This window comes from Schistocerca piceifrons, chromosome X (genome assembly GCF_021461385.2).
Source record: "Schistocerca piceifrons isolate TAMUIC-IGC-003096 chromosome X, iqSchPice1.1, whole genome shotgun sequence".
NCBI lineage: Eukaryota > Metazoa > Arthropoda > Insecta > Orthoptera > Acrididae > Schistocerca > Schistocerca piceifrons.
Window position 1 is genome coordinate 651,254,034 of NC_060149.1, and position 23,975 is coordinate 651,278,008.

General features: G+C 44.9%; 1 protein-coding gene across 1 annotated transcript in view; it reads left to right on the forward strand.

Annotated features, from left to right (window-relative positions):
- Window positions 1-23,975, forward strand: part of LOC124722572 (E3 ubiquitin-protein ligase RNF220-like) — a 685,014-nt gene that overhangs the window by 586,266 nt on the left and 74,773 nt on the right. Inside the window, exons 5-6 of the mRNA XM_047247711.1 lie at window positions 8,975-9,127; window positions 11,697-11,992. Of these exons, the coding sequence (XP_047103667.1) occupies window positions 8,975-9,127; window positions 11,697-11,992 (449 nt within the window). The remainder of the gene's footprint in view (window positions 1-8,974; window positions 9,128-11,696; window positions 11,993-23,975) is intronic.

Sequence of the window (23,975 nt, forward strand, 5' to 3'; positions counted from 1 at the left end):
TGCGGTGTTAATTTTAGCTCTGTACCCCTTGGTGTTCCCTCCCTCTGGGTGCAGAGGTTACGCTTTTACTGTATAGGCCTTTTACGAGGGCAGTTCAATAAGTAATGCAACACATTTTTTTTCTCGGCCAATTTTGGTTGAAAGAACCGGAAATTTTTTGTGGAATATTTTCAAACATTCCCGCTTCGTCTCGTATAGTTTCATTGACTTCCGACAGGTGGCAGCGCTGTACGGAGCTGTTAAAATGGCGTCTGTAACGGATGTGCGTTGCAAACAACGGGCAGTGATCGAGTTTCTTTTGGCGGAAAACCAGGGCGTCTCAGATATTCATAGGCACTTGCAGAATGTCTACGGTGATCTGGCAGTGGACAAAAGCACGGTGAGTCGTTCGGCAAAGCGTGTGTCATCATCGCCGCAAGGTCAAGCAAGACTGTCTGATCTCCCGCGTGCGGGCCGGCCGTGCACAGCTGTGACTCCTGCAATGGCGGAGCGTGCGAACACACTCGTTCGAGATGATCGACGGATCACCATCAAACAACTCAGTGCTCAACTTGATATCTCTGTTGGTAGTGCTGTCACAATTGTTCACCAGTTGGGATATTCAAAGGTGTGTTCCAGCTGGGTCCCTCGTTGTCTAACCGAACACCATAAAGAGCAAAGGAGAACCATCTGTGCGGAATTGCTTGCTCGTCATGTGGCTGAGGGTGACAATTTCTTGTCAAAGATTGTTACAGGCGATGAAACATGGGTTCATAACTTCGAACCTGAAACAAAACTGCAATCAATGGAGTGGCGCCACACCCACTCCCCTACCAAGAAAAAGTTTAAAGCCATACCCTCAGCCGGTAAAGTCATGGTTACAGTCTTCTGGGACGCTGAAGGGGTTATTCTGTTCGATGTCCTTCCCCATGGTCAAACGGTCAACTCTGAAGTGTATTGTGCTACTCTTCAGAAATTGAAGAAACGACTTCAGCGTGTTCTTAGGCACAAAAATCAGAACTAACTTCTCCTTCTTCATGACAACGCAAGACCTCACACAAGTCTTCGCACCCGAGAGGAGCTCACAAAACTTCAGTGGACTGTTCTTCCTCATGCACCCTACAGCCACGATCTCGCACCGTCGGATTTCCATATGTTTGGCCCAATGAAGGACGCAATCCGTGGGAGGCACTACGCGGATGATGAAGAAGTTATTGATGCAGTACGACGTTGGCTCCGACATCGACCAGTGGAATGGTACTGTGCAGGCATACAGGCCCTCATTTCAAGGTGGCGTAAGGCCGTAGCATTGAATGGAGATTACGTTGAAAAATAGTGTTGTGTAGCTAAAAGATTGGGGAATAACCTGGTGTATTTCAATGCTGAATAAAACAACCCCTGTTTCAGAAAAAAAATGTGTTGCATTACTTATTGAACTGCCCTCGTACAAGTATGTCTGTTTGGAACAGGGGACTGATGACCTCGATGTTTACCCCCATTAAACCCCAAAACCAACCAACCAACCAATCTATCCCAGGCATGTTCGATAGGGTACAACGTCTGGAGAACATGCTGGCCACTCTAGTCGAGCGATGTCGTTATCCTGAAGGGAGTCATTCACAAGATGAGCACGATGGGGGCGCGAATTGTCGTCCATGAAGACGAATGTCTCGCCAATATGCTGCCGATATGGTTGCACTAACGGTCGGAGGATGGCATTCACGTATCGTACAGCGGTTACGGAACCTTCCATGACCACCAGCGGCGTACGTCGGCAGGGAACCTCCACATTGCTGCACTCGCTGGACAGTGTGTCTAAGGCGTTCAGCCTGACCGTGCTGCCTCCAAACACGTCTCCGACGATTGTCTGGTTGAAGGCATATGCGACATTCATCGGTATGTTATTGGGCCCATCTGTACCGCGCTGCATGGTCTTACGATTAGGAAAGATGGATCTCGCCATGGACGTCGGGAGTGAAGTTGCGCATCATGCAGCCTATTGCGCACAGTTTGAGTCGTAACATGACGTCCTGTGGCTACTCGAAAAGCATTATTCAACATTGTGGCATTGCTGTCAGGGTCCTCCGAGCCATAATCCGTAGGTAGCGGTCATCCACTGCAGTAGAAGCCTGTGGACGGCCTGAGAGAGGCATGTCATCGACAGTTCCTGTCTCTCTGTATCTCCTCCATGTCCGAACATCGCTTTGGTTCACTCCGAGATGCCTGGACACTTCCGTTGTTGAAAGCCCTTCCTGGCACAAAGCAACAATGCGGACGCGATCGAGCCATAGTATTGACCATCTAGGCATCGTTGAACTGCAGACGACACGAGCCGTGTTCCTTCTTCCTGGTGGAATGACTGGAACTGATCGGCTGTTAGACCCCCTCCGTCTAATAGGCGCTTCTCATGCATGGTTGTTTACGTCTTTGGATAGGTTTAGTGACATCTCTGAACACTCAAAGGAACTGTGTCTGTGATACAATATCCGCAGTCAACGTCTATCTTCAGGAGTTCTGGGATGCGGGGTGATGCAAAAATTTTTGATGTGTATATATGAGGTCTCCATACTCTTCATTCATTTCCACTGATAAATATTGCAGTTGACAAAGGAAGAATGCGAGCAACTTCAGAGTTTTTACTATGCATACCAGCAATTTCTTCACGTGCCCCAGGTCTGCACGTTTAGCACAAAGTGCTTTTTGATGCACAGAAAAATGAATGTCGTCGGTCGATGGTTGTATTTTTTTTTTTTTTGTCTTTCATTGTCAACTAAATCTTAAAATTCTTTCTGCTTGGCATTGTAATATCATTTCATAGCGAATATATAGTACATGTCGCTTGTGGGCATTGGGAATTCTCATCACTCTCTTCTGTCATTCCCATTCATTTTGTAGAACTAAGACGATAGATCGATAGACAGTCGCTGTTTGTGGAAACAGCCACTGGACTTGTGAACGTCCCTCATTCCATGAACAAATAGCGAAGGTTAAACAGCGCTGACAGCACGATTCTGTCGAACTCAGAGAGTTGTGCCGACCGAAAAGTGCCACACCGCAATGCTAAACGAAATTTCGCGCTGTGCTGAGCACTTCTGAGGAGGACTGAGCAAAGCTAAGTGACAGGCCGGGCCTGGTCCTACACACGGTGCATGCGTGGAGTTTGGCATGCCGTGGCCGACAGACGTGTTGAAATTGTCAGCTACGAACGAAGACAAAGCTGTGACTACGAATTTGGTGGATGTTATCTCCTGGGACAGGGTTCATCAAACTAACTTTGAGGACATGATTCAGTTTCAGATTATGATTTAATGTCCACCAAGAGGCAAACAGCACATCTACTTTTAGTAGAGGTCACATCTGAACTGCTGCAATTAATCGTGATATCGACAAGTTGCTTGTTGAAAATATTAACTCATTCTGTATTGTGCTGTGTTTCTTGAAAAACGACATTTGAATGAGTGTACTCTCATTTTAATGTTAGAATTACGCAGAGGTAACAATGCCCCTCCTCCACACACGCACAAACACACAAGCGCCTCCCCCCCCCCCTCCACACACACACACACACACACACACACACACACACACACACACACTGTTTACATAGCATGACGCATGAGATATGACGTCACACAAATGTTAAGGAGAAATCGATATGTATAAATCTTTATAGGGTAGCCAGCCAATCATGGAATAGCTTAGAGTTCGTAACAGAATTTTGTTCGAAAATTTTTCTCATATGCTTCCCAACTAAACTACGAGCGTGAGTTCGTGTTGTGCATACGTGACATCCCAGCCTGTCCTTCTGGACACAAGCGGTTCGTTCCAGTATAAGCCGCTTACAGGGTACGCCTTCAGACCTCTGCTGATTACACTTAACCAATAGGGAACGTTGGAAGCGAGACACGTATGTGGCCGCTGGAAGGTTTTGAAGGGCAGAGCGGAGTTGCGCCTCTCTTGGTTTCCAGTTTTTGAGACCGGGAAGACGCTGTCTTTTACTTGAGCCCAATGCGGGCAGCTTGTCGGCCACCAGCCACACGAACGTGAACCGTCACTTCTCCCGTTCCGTATTCCTTAATTATTTTTGACCAAACTCATAGACTGACAGTAAACCTTTCCTCAGGCTCCAGGAGGAGTCAATTGTGTATTCCGTATACCAACAATAGATCCGAAGATGAATGAATTTAACTCTTTTATTTCGCCACCTTCCTTCCGGAGCACACTTGTCCCGCTCCGCATCCTGTACAAATCGTATGTGCAATGACTAACCCAGCGGATTGACTATAGGTGTCTTGAAAATTTGGGTAGGGGGAGGAACAAAAGACATGCGATTTATGGAAACAAGGTACGAGAAGCATTGACAGCGCCATAGGGAGAGGGGGCGGCGTATTGAGTGTTAGCGTAGCATGTTTTCCAGGTCAGTGGTCGTATCTCGGAATCATTGTGATGCATTTAGGGGTGTAATCATAGGTTTCCGAACACTAACAACATTAACACATTCTTGCGGGTCGAGGCCTCCGGTGATCCTTATTTAGACCGGTTTTAATTGGTCATTTCAGAGATTAAGATTGAAAGAAACACATAGTGGTTTGATAACAAAATTTGGAAAATTCTTATAAAACACAGTATATTGCAAAACAAAAATAAACGCGGAAATGTCGTCGGGAAAAAGTTAGTTGAAATTCGTGTGTGCATAAAAATGTTGATGCACAAAGTATGCAACTTCTACCTCCATACAAGGGGCATTCGATAATTAATGCAACACATTTTTTTTCCTCTGAAAGCATATTGGTTTTGTTCAGAATTCCAAGACACCAAATTACTGCCCTATCTCTTAGCTAGAAAACTCTATTTTCCAACATAATCTCGGTCCAATGCGACGTCCTTACGACACCTTACTGGGAGGGCCTGTTTACTGGTCGATGTCACAGCCAACGTCTTGCTGCATCGATAACCTCCTCATCATCGACGTACTATTTCCCGCGGAGTGCACACTTCATTGGGCCATACAGGTGGAAGTAGGAAGGTGTGAGCCGGCCGCGGTGGCCGTGCGGTTCTAGGCACTTCAGTCCGGAACCACGTGACTGCTACGGTCGCAGGTTCGAATCCAGCCTCGGGCATGGATGTGTGTGATGTCCTTATGTTAGTTAGTTTTACGTAGTTCTAAGTTCTAGGGGACTGATGACCTCAGATGTTAAGTTCCATAGTGCTCAGAGCCATTTGAACCATTTGAACATTCTGTAAGCGTCTATGAGTATATGCGATGCTCTGGTTTTCTGCCTAAAGAAACTTAATGACAGCTCTGTTTGGAACCGCAGGCCTCTGTGGTCGAGCGGTTCTAGGCGCTTCAGTCCGGAACCGCGCTGCTGCTACGGTCGCAGGTTCGAATCCTGCCTCGGGCATGGGTGTGTGTGATGTCCTTAGGTTAGTTAGGTTTAAGTAGTTCTAAGTCTAGGGGACTGATACGCCTCGTATAGCTCTGCCAACTATTGTAACTTCATGAAACAAAATCTACATGTTTCAGCCGAAACTGGTCGAGGAATGAAATATGTTGCATTACTTATTGAACGCCCCTAGTACATAAGTGAAAGCTCTGGGCGAGGATGCCAGAAAATTCTTCTCTTGCACAAAATTCCTTATAGGATCGAATGGTTGTATTCAGTTCCCCGTCGACCAGTTTGGTTTGGCAATAGAAGACAGCGAAAGGGAAACTGAAGTTTAATATTTCACATTAAAACAAATCATTTACGAAGGCAGATCGTACAGAAATACCATCGTTTGTCTTCTGCACAAACGCTCGCATGGAGGACTTAGAAAGAGGCATCCCTGGCATTGAGAAGGAACTGAAAGAGTTCCCAGGTCCGGAAGGAATCCAAATTCGATTTTACAGATAATGATCTTCGGCACTGGCCCAGCGGAAAGTACCAAACAACTACAGAAAAGCGAAGGTGACTACTGTATATAAGAAGGGTAAAAGAGCGGACCCGCAAAATTACATACCAAGATTCTTAACATCGGTTTTCTCCAGGAGTCTTGAACATATTCTCACTTCAAATATAATAAATTTCCTTGCGAGGACAGTCTTCTGTCCTAAGTTCAGCGTGGAATTAGAAAGCTTCGTCCGTGCTAAACTCAGCTTATTCTTTTCTCATACGATATATATCCTGCGAACCATGGGCGTTGGGCACCTGGCAGATCCCATATTCTCAGATTTCCGGAAATCGTTTGACACAGCGCACGCTTCAGATTCTTAAACGACGGTCCCGGTATACGTAATAGATTCTCCGGTATGTGACTACAGGACTTCTTAAGTGCAGAAAATTTTGTATTGTGGACATCCACAGCTGTAGCCCTGTATCATGATGTAAAGATCGCTTCAGCTAAATGATAAATATTTGTCTATAAACCAGCTTGTTTGATGGTGTTACAGTCACATATTCAGAGATACCTCTGTATGTATCAAAAGCAGAACGTATAAAGATTCAATATAGGCTCAAATGTAGTTGAACTGCATTCTGCCGTGTTTTAACTTGACTACCGACCTCTTAACGGTTGAACAGTTTTATTACAATTTGGACAGTGTGTGTGGGTAGTCTATTAGTTGTCGCTTGAACTAAGTAATGAAATAAATGTGAGAACATAATTTTCTTATATAGTCCCGCGTACAGTTCAGCTACATTTTAACCGATACTGGATCTTTAAACGTTTTGCTCTTGTTTGTATACTCAGGCTTCCCTAGAGATGTAACTCTAACGCCATGTAGCTATTTGTTTCATAAATAATTATTTATCATACAGCTCAAGCGGTCTTTTCATAATGATACTTCTTAAGTAATAGAATCCCTTTCGTTATCCTCGACTGCGAGTGTTCGTGAGAGATAAAGGTATTCTTCAGGAGTGGCTCAGGAAAGTGTAATGGAAAAGCTCTCGTTCTCTGTAGACACAGAAGATATGCCAGTGAGCAGCCATGTGGATAGAATATCTGTTTGATGTGATGGATGGCTCTGCATGTCTAAAAATCTAAGTTAACGGAGGTTCAAAATGGTTCAAATGGCTCTGAGCACTATGAGACTTAACATCTGTGATCATCAGTCCCCTAGAACTTAGAACTACTTGAACCTAACTAACCTAAGGACATCAGACACATCCATGCCCGAGGCAGAATTCGAACCTGCGACCGTAGCGGTCACGCGGTTCCAGACTGAAGCGCCTAGAACCGCACGGCCACAAAGGCCGGCTAACGGAGGTAGTAGAAAAATAATCCTGTAATGTTCGAATACAGTATTTGTAATGTGCAGCTAGACGCAGTAACGTTGCAAAGCGATATGAAATGTAACGAACACGTAAGGTCGATTGCAGTGAACGCGAATGGTCAACTTCGATGTATTTGGAGAATTCTAGGGAAGTGTAGATCATCTATAAAGGAAACCGCGAACACTGAACTCGTGTGCGACTCATTCCTGTGAACCACAAGGGTGTTTGGGATCCTCGCCATGTGGGATTGAAGGAGAACGTTGAAGCAATTGAGAGGTGTGCTGCTGAGTATTGTTGGTGGAATACTTATTGAACATTTCGCCCATAAAGAATGGCATCATGAGGACTGTATTATTTAATAAGTATAAATGAAACAGTTTACTGCATGAGACAATTATTATACAATACTTAGTGAACTCAAGTAGGAACCCCTGACGGATAGAGGACGGTCTTTCAGTGAGACATGATTGAGAAAATTTAGAGAACCGGTATTTGCAGCAACCGACCGAACAATTCTACTGCCATGAACGTACATCTGGCTTAAGGACCGCGTAGAGAAAATAAGAGAAATCGAGCTCGTACGGAAGCATACAGACATTCGTTTTTCTCTCGCTCCATTTGCGAGTAGAAGAGAAAAGGGGATGACTTGGTGTGGTACTAGGTATACTGCGCCGTGCACCGTATTTTGGCTTACGAAATATATGTATGCGTGTGTGTATCCAGATGCAGAGAATTAATCCCGGCGTGCCGATAAACGTCTCGTAGCAAATCTTCGGAGCAGTAAGTCGCCCCAGGAGCGCGGAAATTACGGCCGCGATCGCGAGTGGGATTTCGCGCGACTTTCTGACGTCCCCGAGGACGAGAGAATAAGGGACATTCTTCTAGCATCTTGCTATGAGACGCCGAGAACCATAACGCCTTAAGCACATCATCGTCAATCGTGAGACTGTAACATTTATTAATGCTTCTGACATCTGTTGATCTTATGTTGAGTTAGATTTACGTGTGCTGTAGGCCCACATTCTATATTTGAACATATACGGAAAACTCCGTCACTGGTTTCTCTGATATTCACTTAAATTTGGGCTCGACGATGGTGTGGTTTAGGCCCGTATGGTTCTGAAAACCTCATGTGATGAATAATTCAGCAACTCCACGAACTTATTCCTTTGCCGCGATACACACAATTCAGCGACACTTTTCTGTCTGAAAAGGACACGTAGTCTAAATCAGCAGGCCAGTTGATTGTAATATTGTGGGGGTTAGTTGGTATATGGTTACGTACCTCTCCCCTCCTTTCCATAATTCATTCTGGGATACTTTTTGAGGAGTGTCCACCATCGGTTCTGTACTTTCCTGAATCTCTATAATTTTTTACACTTCCCAATTTGTGGTAGGAAACGTAATTTTTTACACTTCCCAATTTGTGGTAGGAAACGGAAAGATGTGCTGCGTAATTAATATGTCACTTGAACTCTTTTATGTCACATGCTCGTAATGTTGAAAACATTCAGCCTGTTGCATACCTTGCTGTTGGACATCTGTGACGTTGTTATGCTACTGAAGTTCCAATTTACGAATCGCGCAGTTCACGTTTTTTCATTCGCTATGTCTGTAAGACAAACACTTCTTAAGGGTTGGTCGTTAATGCCGTCTCAATTGGTGGTTTATTAGAGAAGCTGTGTAGGGAAGGATATGCGTGGAGTCATGTATGATGTACAGGGATGACTTGTTTGTTGCAGACTTACCAGCGGATCAAGGCGAACCGACAGAGCAGGCTGCGCTTGAAGAACCGCAAGCGCAAGGCGGACGAGGCGACGTGCCCCGTGTGCAGCGAGCGTCTCTCAGGAAGCGCCGACGAGCTCAACGCGCACGTAGACGCCTGCCTGCGCAAGGTCAGTCTCATACCTACCTACACTCCCATGTGTCCAAGTTTCTCTTCTTATCCGTTTTACGTATTATATGACTAGCCAGTACTTAACTATCTGTTTGAATACCATTCGTTTCCCCTGCTGTTTTGAAGATAATTTCCTTTCTTTTAGCTCCAGTGGAAAAATAACGTACAGAAGGGTTACAAGAAGAACCGCTTATCATTATTATGGAGTAATGAATTTCGCGCATGCAGCAGTAACGACATAATTGTAAGGACACATTTCATCTATTCTTTAAAGACAGTGCATCAGTGCTGTAATATCTTTCATGGTTCTTCCCTTTACTAGTACCAGGTCTACAGTTTTACAGATTTTAAAAATTACGTGAATCCTTACAATCGTTATAATCATTGTGGCCACTTCTCTTTTTATTTTTTAACGTAGTGTAAATAATAGTGTGACTTGCTGACTCGAGCGACGGATCAGAACAGTTCAGGTTAACATTGGAACCTGACAGTTGGAATTAGCCCAATTAATGAGTATGCTCTGGTAGGTATTAAAGAATTTCTGTACGGCTCTAGGTATTCATTCTGGCATCGGAGTTTGTGCAGACACGGAGCTTCTTGAATAATTAGAAGTGTGCGCCGGGTCTGTGTTCTTTATGGACAATGCTGCATCCGTTCTCACTGACAAACTCACTGCTTCAGCCTGCTTTTGCTTTTCCTCCACTGTCCTAGAACCCATAGGGACCCCATAGCAAACCAGGCCCCGTTTCGGTCTGCGAAGAAAGCTCCACATCACACGAGGGTAAGTGGAATTCCGAGTCCTAATGCTTTAAAATTAATACGAATATCGATTCAAATAATTTGTTTTGTGGGCATCGAATTAAACGACCTCACTGTATACACTGTCGTGTCAGATAATTATGACCACCACCTTGTGTCAGATAATTATGACCACCACCTAGAACTGTGCTGGACGTATCTCATCTGATAACCACCGACGAAGTGATATATATCACGGGACTAACAAGCTGTCTTTAGGCATTATGAACACAGCCGTCATGAGCAAAGAAATGGACGAATCAAGTTTGTGAAAAGGAGTGACTATGGGTCTTAGAGGGCAACGGCCTTGCCGCAGTACTAACACCGATTCCCGTCGGATAACCGAAGTTAAGCGTTGTCGGGCTTGGCTAGCACTTGAATGGGTGACCATCTGTATTTGTCGACCGCTGTTAGCAAGTGAGGTGCACACAGCCGTTGTGAGGCGAACTGAGGGCTACTTGACTGAGAAGTAGCGGCTCCGGTGGAGAAAACTGACAACGGCTGGGAGAGCCATGTGCTGACCACATACCGCCCCCCCCCCCCCCCATATACGCCTGCAGGGATGCCTCTCAGCTGTGGGTGGCACATAGCCTGTCGGTACCATTGGGCCTTCCGAGGCCTATTCGGAGGGTGTATACTGTTTTTTATCAGCTTTAAAGCCAAGTGAGCACTAATTCGGAGAAAGCGAAGTTTGTGGACTGCCCGTGTGCCCTTGTTGTGAAAGTACATCGTGAGTGCACAGCTGTGAAAGTGCAAAACGGTTGTTGCCATTGATTCAGAGGTAGTCGCCAACTGCGACACTTCGTGAAAGCCAGTCGACACGCATTGTGGAACCATTCAAATAAAGCACGAGTTAAATAAACTCGTGTCTACGACAGGAGTTCAGGAGATCCTTGTACGTAGGGGCTCCGAAGCAGACACACTGTGTCTGAAACAGTTTTAACACCATTGCATGTATGGAACTGACTTGCGTTGCTCGTGCATTATCGTAACTGAACTACTACCAATAAGAAGCTATCAGATTTTCCCCGAGGAAGCAAGTTTTCTACTATTTCGGATGGACAAGTGTTGGCGTCTCCGGAGAAAAATTTCAGAAAAAAATCGCGTTGCACTGTCTCTGCAAGAGCGCATGGCCAAGCGTTAATGTCTGGTAAATGTTTACGCGGTATTGTGTAGGATACTCTTAGCGGATATGGTTACTAATCCATCCTCAGAGATCTCATTCGTGCATTCATAATTCTGTGTCTTGGAGAGACGAGGTGTTTCAGCAAGGTAATACACCTTGTCGCCCTGTTCCAAACTGTCGCTCGTCTTGGTACGGTAACCATAAACTTACTTTTAGAAGAGTCCGTTAATGACTGGAAGAGCGCGATCGAGACACTAAAGCAGTCCTTCTACTCCCAAACACGGGGATATTAAACCTATTCAACATTGTGGGGCTATCACGACCGCGTCCGCTGTGGGAATCCGTTGGCACCCTCCGACAGCTGCGGGCAGCTCTGCGGACAGCGTAGCTTCAGGACACTAGTTTGACTTGCGAGTACTCGACTCAGTAATCTGTAGCTTGTGTGCCTGTTGTCTGTTATATAAACCGCGGTTATTCCAGGTTCTGGTTGGTGATTATAATAATGTGTCTGACAGTGTACAGTGAAAACACGGAATGGTCGCATTTAGGAGGAAGACCGAACACCGAGCGGAGGAAGCAGTAATTAGGGCTGAGAGTAGTGTGATGCACCGAGGTGAGGAGCGGCGCGTGTCTCCTTTTGCAGCACGGCGACGGCGACGGCGATTCGGACGAGCCGGTGGACGTGGAGGGTGGCGTCTTCACGGAGTACGAGTGGGCGGGGCAGCGGCGTGTGCGCGCGTCCGCGCTGCTCGTGGGCGGCTACGCGGCGGCCGGGCTGGCGACGGCCGCGACCACGACCGACGACGCCGATCACGGGGACCTGGTCGTCGACGGCGACGACTCCGCCACGCTGGGGCCCGCGCAGTACTCGGAGGCCGACGTGCTGCTGCCCGCCGCCGCGGCGCGCGAGCGGCGAGCGCTGCGACACGCCCTGCTCAGGTAGCGTGCTTCCTCTCCACTCTTCCGTTTTCATGCCGGTCCTCGTAAGCACACTACTGGTGATAAAAATTGCTACACCACGAAGATGAAATGCTACAGACGCGAAATTTAACCGACAGGAAGAAGATGCTGTGATATGCAAATGATTAGTTTTTCAGAGCATTCACACGAGGCAGGCGCCGGTGGCGACACCTACAACGTGCTGACATCAGGAAAGTTTCCAACCGATTTCTCATACACAAAAAGCAGTTGACCGGCGTTGCCTGGTGAAATGTTGTTGTGATGCCTCGTGTAAGGAGGAGAAATGCGTACCATCACGTTTTCGACTTCGATAAAGGTCGGATTGTAGGCTATCGCGATTGCGGTTAATCGTATCGCGACGTTGCTGCTCGCGTTGGTCGAGATCCAATGACTATTAGCAGAATATGGAATCGGTGGGTTCAGGATGGTAATACGGAACGCCGTGCTGGATCCCAGCGGCCTCGTATCACTAGCAGTCGAGATGACAGGCATCTTATCCGCATGGCTGTAACGGATCGTGCAGCCACGTCTCGATCCCTGAGTCAACAGATGGGGACGTTTGCAAGACAACAACCATCTGCACGAACAGTTCGACGACGTTTCCAGCAGCATGGACTATCAGCTAGGAGACCGTGGCTGCGGTTACCCTCGACGCTGCATCACAGACAGGAGCGCCTGCGATGGTGTACTCAACGACGAACCTGGGTTCACGAAGGCAAAACTTCATTTGCTCGGATGAATCCAGGTTCTGTTTACAGCACCATGATGGTCGCATCCGTGTTTGGCGACATCGCGGTGAACGCACATTGGAAGCGTGTATTCGTCATCGCCATACTGGCGTGATTGTATGGGGTGCCATTCGTTACACGTCTCGGTCACCTCTTGTTCGCATTGACGGCACTTTGAACAGTGGACGTTACATTTCAGATGTGTTTCGACCCGTGGCTCTACCCTTCATTCGATCCCTGTGAAACCCTACATTTCAGCAGGATAATGCAGACCGCATGTTGCAGGTCCTGTACGGGCGTTTCTGGATACAGAAAATGTTCGACTACTGCCCTGGCCAGCACATTCTCCAGATCTCTCACCAATTGAAAACGTCTGGTCAATGGTGGCCGAGCAACTGACTCGTCACAATACGCCAGTCACTACTCTTGATGAACTGTGGTATCGTGTTGAAGCTGCATGGGCAGCTGTACCTGTACACGTCATCCAAGCTCTGTTTGACTCAATGCCCAGGCGTATAAACGCCATTATTACGGCCATAGGTCGTTGTTCTGTGTGCTGATTTCTCAGGATCTATGCACCCAAATTGCGTGAAAATGTAGTCACATGTCAGTTGTAGTATAATATATTTGTCCAATGAATACCCGTTTATCATCTCCATTTCTTCTTGGTGTAGCAATTTTAATGGCCAGTAGTGTAAATCAGTGTCGGCGGATGGGAAGCGTAGGTCGGAAATCAGCGAGTCTGAAACAAAGTATTGGATTGGTGCATCAGTTTGTAGCGGTTTTCCGCTAGTTTAATAAATACAACAGATATACACAATAGAGGCGTTAGTCACCAATAATATATTCTCCTTCGCCATGTAAATTAGCGTCACACTGCGCTTAACGGATCATTCACAATCACTAGTTCAGAATATCGAGAAATGAAAGCAATGGTGAACTACAAATGAAAAATGACAATCGGTAAATAAATCCATAGCAACGGGAATACCAACATGCAAAACAAAAACGCTACGAACTTACGCGGCAACCTAATATTATTTTGTTGACGGAATCTCTGTAGAGACGAGCTACGATGTTGAAGGCAAATCTCGAATTTTAATTTGAGCAGCATATTCGTGTCACTTGGTATAAAAGAGTATGCCTTTATATTGCAGGAATACAGCCTTCTTTACGTGTCGTCAGTTTGTGTAATGGGGATTATATTAAATTGTTATTAATCGTAAGTAGTATACAATGAACAAGCGAAACGTGTGCCTGGAATGGCAGTAGTGCAATTCGGAACTGATGTCCAGTATACCTGGGCGTCTTTATCCGTTAGTGTGTTGTATAATGAAACGGATTGTAAACGTTTCTATTTAAGTTTCCACCGTTGTATTTAAGTTACCAACGTCTACGAATCACTAATTATTCAAACACATTTATTGTTTCATGTTATCTGATGAAGGCTATGGCGTTAGTCAAACATGTAGCAGTCCATTAATTGGTGTCGTTAATATGATTTAAGCACTGTGCTTACGAACGTTTTCGTTGTCGGAATCAGTACTGACAAATCTTTACAAAGTGAATTTAAAATTTCATAAATTTAATCGTTTGTAGCTGATTCACTATTTGTCTTACATGCAGCCCCAGTTACAATAACATGCTATCTAATGACAAAAAAGTTCATTTTATTTAGGACAAATACAACCGGAAAGTAAATGTGAATATAATTTTTCCCCTCTGCCTTTGCAGCATGTCTAACCTCGGGTACGGATATGGCGAAACCGTGGTTCACCAGCTGTGGACTGGTCAACGCCGCCATTCCTGTGTTAGCGTAAACCATGGACATGCTTCGAACACTACCGTGGAGGGCGGTGGTAGAACGTTGTGTGTTTAGAAGTGCGTGAGGATGGCTAAAACCTGTATGAGGAACCTTAACCTCCATGGTTTTTGTATGTCCATCCTTGTGACCAATCGTCTGCGGAACTTCATTCGTTCACTTACGTAATAAAATGAGACACCTACAGCCGTCGCTTTGATGTTATTTTATTATATTGCAACCAGTTTCGGTGAGTCATTATGCCATCTTCAGGCCTTAAGTGACGGTGAGCAGGTGAACTCCAATCGTATAAACATCTATGATCTGGCTTCCGCAGAATACTGTAAAAGTGATGTTGTGACTGCAACCATCAACAGACAACCGCTAGTATAGTTTCCACTTCATGTACTAAGAGCGCTGCTGTTGCGGCACATGACATGGCGACCCCTAAGCTTAAGGAAGTAAGTGAGCCAGGCCCGTGGGTCATCAAAGGTAGCCCACGCCTTTTATAGATCCATAGCTAGTCGTGGGAACGTATATGGATCTTCAGAGACGTAGAAACAAATGTCCGAACTGTTTGGGTGGCCCATTAGAGATCACCAATATCCACACAACTACCAATGGGACGACATGTCGAAACCTTCCCTGAAACAATGTTTTTACACGGTAACAACAGAATGAAAACATGAAGTGTTAAACTTTTAGCTGCCAACACGGAATGCGAATACTTTTCTGGATGTTGAAGTTACTCATCTTCGCCGAACTTAGAACTTTTAATACCGCTTTTCTACCTAGTTGAAGGAGCTGTGACGAGTCAACGGAATGTCGCGTAAAGCGGGAACCTCACGGACATTTCAGGCGCTTTAACCATACGAAAAATATCACATATCATGAATTTCGTAGATAACTAGCGTTTCATATCGCAGATGAAATTTTTACTAAGGTGACCAGTAGAGAACAAAGACAGTGCAGGGTTTTGACATTATTGACGTCTTCCATCACTTCAGTCGATAATTTAATTGCCGGCCGCTGTGGCCGAGTGGTTCTAGGCGCTTCAGTCCGGAACCGCGTTGCTGCTACGGTCGTAGGTTCGAATCCTGCCTCGGGCATGGATATGTGTGATGTCTTTAGATTAGTTAGGTTTAAGTAGTTCTAAGTCTAGGGGATTGATGACCTCAGATGATAAGTCCCAGAGTGCTTAGAGCCATTTGAACCATTTGATGTTTTAATTTGTTGAAAGGGAGTAGTATATACAGGCATGTTATTTTATGGCAATTCTTGTAGCACAGCTCTTACGACTGTTTTTGAATTTTTTACATATATCACAATGAAAGAGTTTCCTCTTTATCCATTATAGTCGTCATAAAAAATGTGAATTATCTACTGAGAGACGAAACCAAACGTTTTTCGTGCACCAGACACTCGTAACAAAAGAATCATTAATACATTTATGCACTTCACAGTCGTTACAAGTTTTATTTACACAAATTTCGATAGAGTAAGAAATGGCCCTGCATATTGTGCTTCGTACCACGCGTAATTAATCAATTTCGCCAACTATGGCCGTGCAAACTGATAGCGTATAAATGACTGAAAATTTAGACTACTGTTCTGATGATAAACCGGAAATGACAAATGCCTATCGGCAATATTGTTGTCCAGCAGTTTCTTGAAAAATTGTCAAGAGAGAGAGAGAGAGAGAGAGAGAGAGAGGGGTTGAATCACTGTAGTTGTTCCGGGGGGAAACATCAGGGGGGACGGGTTTAATGGGCTGCTGGACTCCTGAATCTGTAGAAAATATCCCTTGGGTGTCTTCTGTGAACATCATACCGGGGTAACGCCAGTGCAATTGTATCGGTTTATGTGATTGTTGTTGTGGTCCTGAGACTGGTTTGATGCAGCTCTCCATGCTACTCTATCCTGTGCAAGCTTCTTCATCTCCCAGTACCTACTCCAACCTACATCCTTCTGAATCTGTTTAGTGTATTCATCTCTTGGTCTCCCTCTACGATTTGTGCCCTCCACGCTGCCCTCCAATACTAAATTGGTGATCCCTTGATGCCTCAGAACATGTCCTGCCAACCGATCCCTTCTTCTGGTCAAGTTGTGCCACAAACTTCTCTTCTCCCCAATCCTGTTCAATACTTCCTCATTAGTTATGTGATCTACCCATCTAATCTTCAGCATTCTTCTGTAGCACCACATTTCGAAAGCTTCTATTCTCTTCTTGTCCACACTATTTATCGTCCATATTTCACTTCCATACATAGCTACACTCCATACAAATACTTTCAGAAATGACTCCCTGACACTTAAATCTATACTCGATGTTAACAAATTTCTCTTCTTCAGAAACGCTTTCCTTGCCATTGCCAGTCTACATTTTATATCCTCTCTACTTCGACCATCATCAGCTATTTTACTCCCCAAATAGCAAAACTCCTTTACTACTTTAAGTGTCTCATTTCCTAATCTAATTCCCTCAGCATCACCCGACTTAATTCGACTACATTCCGGTATCCTCGTTTTGCTTTTGTTGATGTTCATCTTATATCCTCCTTTCAGGACGCTATCCATTCCAAGTCCTTTGCTGTCTCTGACAGAATTACAATGTCATCGGCGAACCTCAAAGTTTTTATTTCTTCTCCATGGATATTAATACCTACTCCGAAATTTTTTTTGTTTCCTTCACTGCTTGCTCAATATACAGATTGAATAACATCGGGGAGAGGCTACAAACCTGTCTCACTCCCTTCCCAACAACTGCTTCCCTTTTATGTCCCTCGACTCTTATAACTGCCATCTGGTTTCTGTACAAATTGTAAATAGCCTTTCGCTCCCTGTGTTTTACCCATGCCACCTTTAGAATTTGAAAGAGAGTATTCCAGTCAACATTGTCAAAAGCTTTCTCAAAGTCTATAAATGCTAGAAACGTAGGTTTGCCTTTCCTTAACCTTTCTTCTAAGATAAGTCGTAAGGTCAGTATTGCCTCACGTGTTCCAGTATTTCTACGGAATCCAAACTGATCTTTCCCGAGGTCGGCTTCTACTAGTTTTTCCATTCGTCTGTAAAGAATTCGTGTTAGTATTTTGCAACTGTGGCTTATTAAACTGATAGTGCGGTAATTTTCACATCTGTCAACACCTGCTTTCTTCGGGATTGGAATTATTATATTCATCTTGAAGTCCGAGGATATTTCGCCTGTTTCATACATCTTGCTTACCAGATGGTAGAGTTTTGTCAGGACTGGCTCTCCCAAGGCCGTCAGTAGTTCCAATGGAATGTTGTCTACTCCGGGGGCCTTGTTGCGACACAGGTCTTTCAGTGCTCTGTCAAACTCTTCACGCAGTATCGTATCTCCCATTTCATCTTCATCTACATCCTCTTCCATTTCCATAATATTGTCCTCAAGTACATCGCCCTTGTATAGACCCTCTATATACTCCTTCCACCTTTCTGCTTTCCCTTCTTTTCTTAGAACTGGGTTTCTATCTGAGCTCTTGATATTCATACAAGTGGTTCTCTTATCTCCAAAGGTCTCTTTAATTTTCCTGTAGGCAGTATCTATCTTACCCCTAGTGAGATAAGCCTCTACATCCTTACATTTGTCCTCTAGTCATCCCTGCTTAGCCATTTTGCACTTCCTGTCGATCTCATTTTTGAGACGTTTGTATTCCTTTTTGCCTGCTTCATTTACCGCATTTTTATATTTTCTCCTTTCATCAATTAAATTCAATATTTCTTCTGTTACCCAAGGATTTCTATTAGCCCTCGTCTTTTTACCTACTTGATCCTCTGCTGCCTTCACTACTTCATCCTCAGAGCTATCCATTCTTCTTCTACTGTATTTCTTTCCCCCATTCCTGTCAATTGTTCCCTTATGCTCTCCCTGAAACTCCGTACAACCTCTGGTTCTTTCAGTTTATCCAGGTCCCATCTCCTGAAATTCCCACCTTTTTGCAGTTTCTTCAGTTTTAATCTACAGGTCATAACCAATAGATTGTGGTCAGAGTCCACATCTGCCCCTGGAAATGTCTTACAATTTAAAACCTGGTTCCTAAATCTCTGTCTTACCATTATATAATCTATCTGATACCTTTTAGTATCTCCAGGGTTCTTCCATGTATACAACCTTCTTTCATGATTCTTAAACCAAGTGTTAGCTATGATTAAGTTATGCTCTGTGCAAAATTCTACCAGTCGGCTTCCTCTTTCATTTCTTAGCCCCAATCCATATTCACCTACTACGTTTCCTTCTCTCCCTTTCCCTACTACCGAATTCCAGTCATCCATGACTGTTAAATTTTCGTCACCCTTCACTATCCGAATAATTTCTTTTATTTCATCGCCGGCCGGTGTGGCCGTGCGGTTCCAGGCGCGTCAGTTCGGAACCGCGTGACCGCTACAGTCGCAGGTTCGAATCCTGCCTCGGGCATGGATGTGTGTGATGTCCTTAGGTTAGTTAGGTTTAAGTAGTTCTAAGTTCTAGGGGACTGATGACCTCAGTAGTTAAGTCCCATAGTGCTCAGAGCCATTTTCTTTTATTTCATCATACATTTCTTCAATTTCTTCGTCATCTGCAGAGGTCGTTGGTATATAAACTTGTACCACTGTAGTAGGTGTGGGCTTCGTATCTATCTTGGCCACAATAATGCGTTCACTATGCTGTTTGTAGTAGCTTACCCGCATTCCTATTTTCCTATTCATTATTAAACCTACTCCTGCATTACCCCTATTTGATTTTGTGTTTATAACCCTGTAGTCAACTGACCAGAAGTCTTGTTCCTCCTGCCACCGAACTTCTCTAATTCCCACTCTACCTAACTTTAACCTATTCATTTCCCTTTTTAAATTTTCTAACCTACCTGCCTGGTTAAGTGATCTGACATTCCACGCTCCGATCCGTAGAACGCCAGTTTTCTTTCTCCTGATAACGACATCCTCTTGAGTAGTCCCGGCCCGGAGATCCGAATGGGGGACTATTTTACCTCCGGAATATTTTACCCAAGAGGACGCCATCATCACTTAATCATACAGTAAAGCTGCATGCCCTCGGGAAAAATTACGACCGTAGTTTCCCCTTGCTTTCAGCCGTTCGCAGTACCAGCACAGCAAGGCCGTTTTGGTTATTGTTACAAGGCCAGATCAGTCAATCATCGAGACTGTTGCCCTTGCAACTACTGAAAAGGCTGCTGCCCCTCTTCAGGAACCACACGTTTGTCTGGCCTCTCAACAGATACCCCTCCGTTGTGGTTGCACCTACGGTACGGCTATCTGTATCGCTGAGGCACGCAAGCCTCCCCACCAACGGCAAGGTCCATGGTTCATGGGGGGAGGGGTTTATGTGATACAGAAATGAAATCTTTTATCATTTCAGCTGTGTCTTTTCCCTTTACAGTAGTAGTAACTGGCTCGCTGAACTATAAAATATCTGTAGCATTATTTTGTGTGCCACACTATGAAAAAAACTTTGCAAGTTTCTCAACTGTTAATTGAAATAAAGATCAATTCTAAATGAATTTATTGTAGAAGTTAAGCATGACAGCGTTATTCACTGCTGTATTTGGGAAGTATCTGTGAAAGAGTTTGGAACGTAGTGTCATTTCCCACTAAACACACAACAGACTGGAGTAGACGGATAAATAAATCGTACTGATTGTGAATGAACAAGCTTACGACGGATACGCCCGTCGAACCCACTTAACAAGCTAATCTACTTCGACACTGATTTTAGGGATGGGGATGGGAGCGACCAGAACAATTGCGCTGTGAGATCATTTTTAAAGTGCAAGGAACGTGCGGTTTGTAGAGGCACAGCCCCTCTGCCGCAGCAGTTTATTTGCGGTATGGAAGCCTCTAACTCTTACGGTTAACCGCAGCCGCGTCATGGCCAGATGAATGGGGCAGAACAGAACGGTGAGCAACAGTTGATATGCGGCTGAGCCAATTCTGCCGAAAAGCGCTTCCAACGTTCGTTTTCGGCCTGGTCATTCCCAGAATAATATGATGGGCAAGCGTTTTCACAAGAGGAGGCTTCATATGTGCCTGCGATTGACATAGAATCTTATCGTTAAAATGTGCGTTGTCATTCACTGGAGAGTTGAGTGGCATCTGCGACAAAAATGATCTGTCAGTGTAACATTAGCAGTTTATGATCATCGAATGCGGACGTATCATGCGACCAAAGTAAAACTAACCCCCAAAATGTATTTGGCAGTTCGGGACAGCGTAATTTAAACAAGAAAACTAATCGAAACGAGACAGAACAAAAGAAAATATTGTTTAAATAGAAGATAGAATGCAAAAAAAGTCTGATAAAATTGCAAAGCCGGTTTGGTGTGCAAGCAGGAGTTAAAAAATCGTAGTGTCAGAACATTATCAAGGACAACGTGCGAAACTTTTACAGATTTTCTGTTCTGTATGGTTTGAAGTTTCCAGACCAACATGAGCATGTTATATTCCGCCGGTAGTTTCTAAATAAATTGGTATTGAGGCATTTGATACCTTCATTTTCTAATATGAGGCTCTGAATAGCGTTAATACTGCTATCAGATTTTCTGTAAGTGTATACCGCTTTCAGTGCGTTATGAGAGACAGTGTAGTAACACCATGTCGGAAAGTTGTCCCATCGGCTGTCGAAAATTCTCTCTTCTATCGTACTGCAAATTGGAAGAACGTGCGTTTCCTCTTTTCCTACCAAGTATTAGGATATCTTGATTGATCTCTTAATGGCTTGGTCGGGATATGCAGTTGCAGCAACCATCCACAATAAAAATTAAGTTGATATAGTTATATACCTGACGCTATTGGAGAATCCATTGTAACTTTCGTAAACAACAATCTGCTTCATCGAGTCTGTGCTTGAATCTTTGGAAGCCATGCCTGCAGCCCTTTCTGCAGCTTTCTACCATTTGTTTCTACCCTCCCGGTTTACGCAGTAGTGTGTGCTGTTAGATGATTACTATGCTAGTCCTAGATTTCAGTCATGTTTCCCAACTTGCGTGCTCTTTTCTACTTGATTAGCAGTGGAGTACCGTCCATACCGCTGATATGAATACGTTACTTACCAAGTTTTCAATCTTCTTATATATTATATCCTCTTTACAGCTATTTCTTTTCCAACTTTTTTATATCTCATTAGTAATCAGTCGACGTTTGATTGAATCTACTTCGTATTTCACTTCTAAGTCATGTACAACAATGACTCGCTCATCGTTTTGTTAATTTTATTTTTCCGTCTTTATTTGATAATTTCTGGTACAGGGGATACGCAAAATAATGTGAGCACCTGTGCTTATTTGGGAATGGTTTATTAATTAGGGGTTGGACCCCATTGCCCGTAATACAGCTGCAGTTCTTCTTGGAATACTGGCATATAATGATTGTATAGTCTCCAGTGGAATGTTATGCCATTCTTCGATCAGAACCCCTTCTAACTCCTGCGGTGACGAGGGAGGCGGAAATCTGATCCGGAATCTGCGCTCCAATGCCGCCTACAAGGTTTAGATAACGTGCAAGTCCGGGGAATGTGCTGACCAGGGAAGACGCTGCACGTCAGTTGCATGCTCCTCATACCACGATTGTACTGTCCTGGCCGTGTGAATGGGTGTATTATCGTCCTGAAATATGGCATCATTGTTGGGGAATAACGTTCGAACCATGGGATGCACCTGATCACCTAAAATGTTCGCATAATCATTGGCTGTAACACGTCCTTAGAGAGTAATGATGGGACCGCAGAATACCATGATGTGTCTGCCTACACCATCACACTTCCACCTCCATGCTTAACCGTTGGAATCAAGCAATCGAGATTGACACGTCGGACCATATGACGTGTTTCCACTGATCAACCTTCCAGGATTAACGCTCCTGACACCATGTTTTACGCTTCTTTGCGTTGGTTGTCGTCATTAATGGTTTCGTTATAGCAGTTCGTCCATGAATATTCGCTTTGTGGAGTTCTCGGCGGACAGTGTCGATAGATACAGGGTCTCGAAGATGGCTATTGAGCTTTGCAGTCACTTTAGCCGCCGTAGTTTTATGTTGCTTTGACACAATTGGTGTTACCGTACGACTAACTCTGTCATTTAGTTTTGATTTGTGCCCACTATCACGTTTACGCGATGACGTCGTTTCATGCTTTGTGTAGACTGTCATGACTGTTGAAACAGTTGTTCTTGAAACATTCAACAAGTTGGCTGTCGAGATTACTGATGCTCCAGCTAATCGGGCCCCCACAATCTGCCCTCTTTGGAACTCTGTTAGGTCTTTCATTGCACGTCATCGCCTCTGAATTCATATACGAAGTGTGCACTACTTGTAAACAACGTGCACACCTATTTTTATCCAAAACTTCCTGTCGCTCCGTACTTTCCGTGTCCAAGTTGGTGCCTCCCATAGATCTCACCCCCCCCCCCCCCCCTTATTCAAGAGAATGGAGTCCCGCAGGGCTCCGTATTGAACGTGTCTCTATTTTTAATGGCCATTAACGGTCTAGCAGCTGCTGTCGGGCCGTCAGTCTCACCTTATCTGTATGCAGACGACTTTTACATTTCGTATTGCTCCTCCAATACTGGTGTTGCTGAGCGGCGCCTACAGGGAGTCATTCACAAGGCACAGTCATGGGCTGTAGCCCACGGCTACCAGTTTTCAGCCGAGACGTCATGTGTCATGCACTTCTGTCGGCATCGTACCGTTCATCCGGAACCAGAACTTTACCTTTATGACGATCCACTCACGGTGATGGAGACATATCGATTCTTAGGACTGGTTTTCGACGCTCGATTGACTTGACTTCCTCATGTTCGTCAGCTTAAGCGGAAGTGATGGCAGCACCTTAATGCCCTCTGCTACCTGAGCAGCACCAACTGGGGTACAGGTCGATCTACGCTGCTGCAACTCTACAGAGCCCTTGTTCAATCCCACCTCGACTGTGGGAGTCTGGTTTATCGTTCGGCAGCGCCCTCGTCGTTGTGTTTGCTCGACCCAGTGCACCACTGCGGAGTTCGACAAGCGACGGGAGCTTTTAGGACGAGTCCGGGACCAGCGTACTGGAGGAGGCTGGAGTCCTTCCATTCAAGATCAGACGTGCACAACTACTTGCCAGTTGCGTTACACACATTCGCAGCTCTCCTGAGAATCCGAATTACTGTCTCCTTTTCCCAACCACGGCGGTTCATCTCCCGCATCGGCGGCCCAGGTCAGGGCTTACGATTGCGATTCGCCTCCGGTCCCTTCTGTCTGGAGTCCTTCCGTTTACTATCTCTAAAGGTCCATTCACGTTCACCTCTATGGAGTAAACCTAAGCCGAAGCTTCGTCTGGACCTTTCTCATGGCCTTAAGTTACTCCCGTGGCCCTCCGCTGTCACTTCCTCTCGATTCTTGCCATGTCCCGGGGCTCTGAAGTGGTTTACACCGGCGGCTCGATGGC